General features: G+C 41.1%; 1 protein-coding gene across 1 annotated transcript; it reads left to right on the top strand.

Annotated features, from left to right (window-relative positions):
- The first annotated feature begins 797 nt into the window (after positions 1-797).
- LOC123176805 (stomatin-like protein 2, mitochondrial) lies at positions 798-1747 on the top strand. The gene is made up of 3 exons (XM_044590856.1): positions 798-889; positions 990-1049; positions 1147-1747. The coding sequence occupies exons 1-3, from the start codon at positions 851-853 to the stop codon at positions 1324-1326; spliced, it is 279 nt and encodes a 92-aa protein (XP_044446791.1). The 5' UTR covers positions 798-850; the 3' UTR covers positions 1327-1747.
- Positions 1748-2214: the final 467 nt, after the last annotated feature.

The raw sequence follows: 2214 nt of genomic DNA, 5'->3' as shown, positions 1-2214 counted from the left end.
GCCGCGGAACCATGATGCTTCCCTTCTGAACTGGTGGTGCGCTTCTAAACAGCGCACCCTGAAACCCATGCTCAAAGGCCTCGCCTCCATTGCCTTGCTCACCCCATGGATGATCTGGAAACTCCGTAACGACTATGTCTTAGAGGGCGCCCAGCCTTCAGTCAGCAACCTTGTTGCTAAAGGACGAGGCGACGCTTTGGGCTAGAGCTGGCGCTTCCAGGCTTTGCGACACTCTGCCCCAGACCTGGGATGTACATTAATTTTTCTGCATTTTTCACTCCCTGTACATCTTAGGAGGATTGTAATTTGAATTCTGCCTTTTCAATGAAAAGAAACGCAGAAGTCTCTTTGCGTTTTCTCGAAGATAATAATAATAATAATAATAATAATGCATCATGTATTGTTCTGAATATCTCTCTGTTTTGGATGTATTTTTCCTCATTTGAGGAGATTGAATCTGAAGCAGTTATACATAAGGGAACTTAAATTATGTCTCGCTGATCGCTCACTCAACACACAAGTTTTAGATACATACATCTTATGGTTATGAATTTCAGGAAACATCAAGTATTGTCACCCCTGCATTTTAGCAGAAATATTCAGTTCTACTGTTCATAGTATTACATGAAGAACTGTTTGGATTACAGTGACCCAGTTCACAAACTGAATATCTTTTTGTTTCTAGCATTACTTGCTTGAATATATTGTGATTGTACCCCCTCTTGTCTTGTAAATCTGAAAGTGTTGCATCTTGGGCAGTTGGGCTTATGCTTGTTGTTTTTCAATGTGGACATCAGGTGAAGGTGAAGCGATTCTTGCCAGGTTTGAAGCGACAGTTAGAGGGATAGTAATGGATCCAGAGTCATTTAAAACTGAAGGCAGCACAGAGGTATCACATTTTTCTTGTAAAATCTTGATGAGGCGGGATTTTGGCAGTCACTTTTCCTCTCGCCTAACGAAACATAAATTGTTGCATCTAATTTGTATAGGCTGCCCGCTTGAAGGTCGCTGAAGAATACATGGAAGTATTTTCAAAACTAGCTAAAAATGTGAGACGAAAGTTGAATCATAAATATACGATTCTTAACTTTATTCTGTCTGATAAACATGATGGACACTGATGCATGCGTGCTTTTCAAACTGTAGATGAAGACGATGCTTCTTCCGAGAGTCCCAGGCAATTGGGGGGCAATGATTGCTCAGTCACAGCCCGCAGTTTTGCCAGAAGACCTCGATGATCTGTCTCGTAAGATGCCATCCATCAGTGACATGGGCGGCGTCCTGTCAGATGACAAGGATCCACTGCCACACCCCAAGCAAAAGTAGCTGCAAATCTTGGTGCCGATAACTAACTTGCTGTATGTAATGCAACTGGATCAGCAAGGATGGTTTTTGAGTCTGGAAGTGAAGATTTCCATTTTGACGTGCTAATGGGGCCAGGATGAAACACTTTGTTACCTAGTTGAGAACAAACCTTTGTGTATATTAATCGACGGTGCTACATGTAGAAGACATCCCAACACGAGTATCAATCCCTTGTCGTGACTTTTATTTCATGAGATTTTGTTGGTGTAAGGGATGACACAAGTTTAAACGGAAGTAAATTTACTTGCTGTTGCAAACATAGAATTCTTTTCGGCCTGATATATCTGATACTATCTCATATGTGAATTGCTAATGCTGGGTTAGCTTTAGATTTGCATAAGTAGAGTTTATATATTTGGTTCAGAGTTCTTTTTTATGAATAGTTTTTGTTTTGCCAAATTTTTATGAACAGACAATTCTCAGAACCGCTTTAAAGGTCATCAATCTTGTATGCTTAAAATTAAGAATCGTGAATAATTTTGAGATATTCTATTTTTTTCTTGTTTTGTTGGGAGTATGTGCTCACACATTCCAAAAGTGAGGTGCCTGTTCTTGGCTGCTCCTCGGCCGATGCGACATTCGAAAAGTGCAGTGTTTGTTCTTGGCCGCTCCTTTGCCGATGCGTTGGGTGTGACAATTGTGCTTAATTGCCAACTGGTTTCTTTCCCCTTTAAGTACCTTGGTGTTCCTATTTCCCCTTTCACCCTCTTTTCTAAGGATTTTTCCTTCTCCTTTCTTAAAGTTGCTAATTTCTTTCAGAAAAAAAGTTGCTAATAGAGTCTTCCCGTGGAGGGGTCGGTATTACTGTTCTGCGGGTAAGGTGTGCCTCACCAACGCCTGCTCGTCTTC

Source organism: Triticum aestivum, unplaced genomic scaffold (genome assembly GCF_018294505.1).
Source record: "Triticum aestivum cultivar Chinese Spring unplaced genomic scaffold, IWGSC CS RefSeq v2.1 scaffold149624, whole genome shotgun sequence".
Taxonomy (NCBI): domain Eukaryota; kingdom Viridiplantae; phylum Streptophyta; class Magnoliopsida; order Poales; family Poaceae; genus Triticum; species Triticum aestivum.
This window is presented reverse-complemented; position numbering and strand designations above follow the sequence as displayed.

Bases quoted from the DNA above. Each gene is read 5' to 3' on its own strand.
- LOC123176805 (XM_044590856.1), top strand. From the start codon at position 851: ATGGATCCAGAGTCATTTAAAACTGAAGGCAGCACAGAG. The intron at 890-989 runs GTATCACATTTT...TAATTTGTATAG, and splicing joins AAACTGAAGGCAGCACAGAG to GCTGCCCGCTTGAAGGTCGC. The intron at 1,050-1,146 runs GTGAGACGAAAG...TTCAAACTGTAG, and splicing joins TTTCAAAACTAGCTAAAAAT to ATGAAGACGATGCTTCTTCC.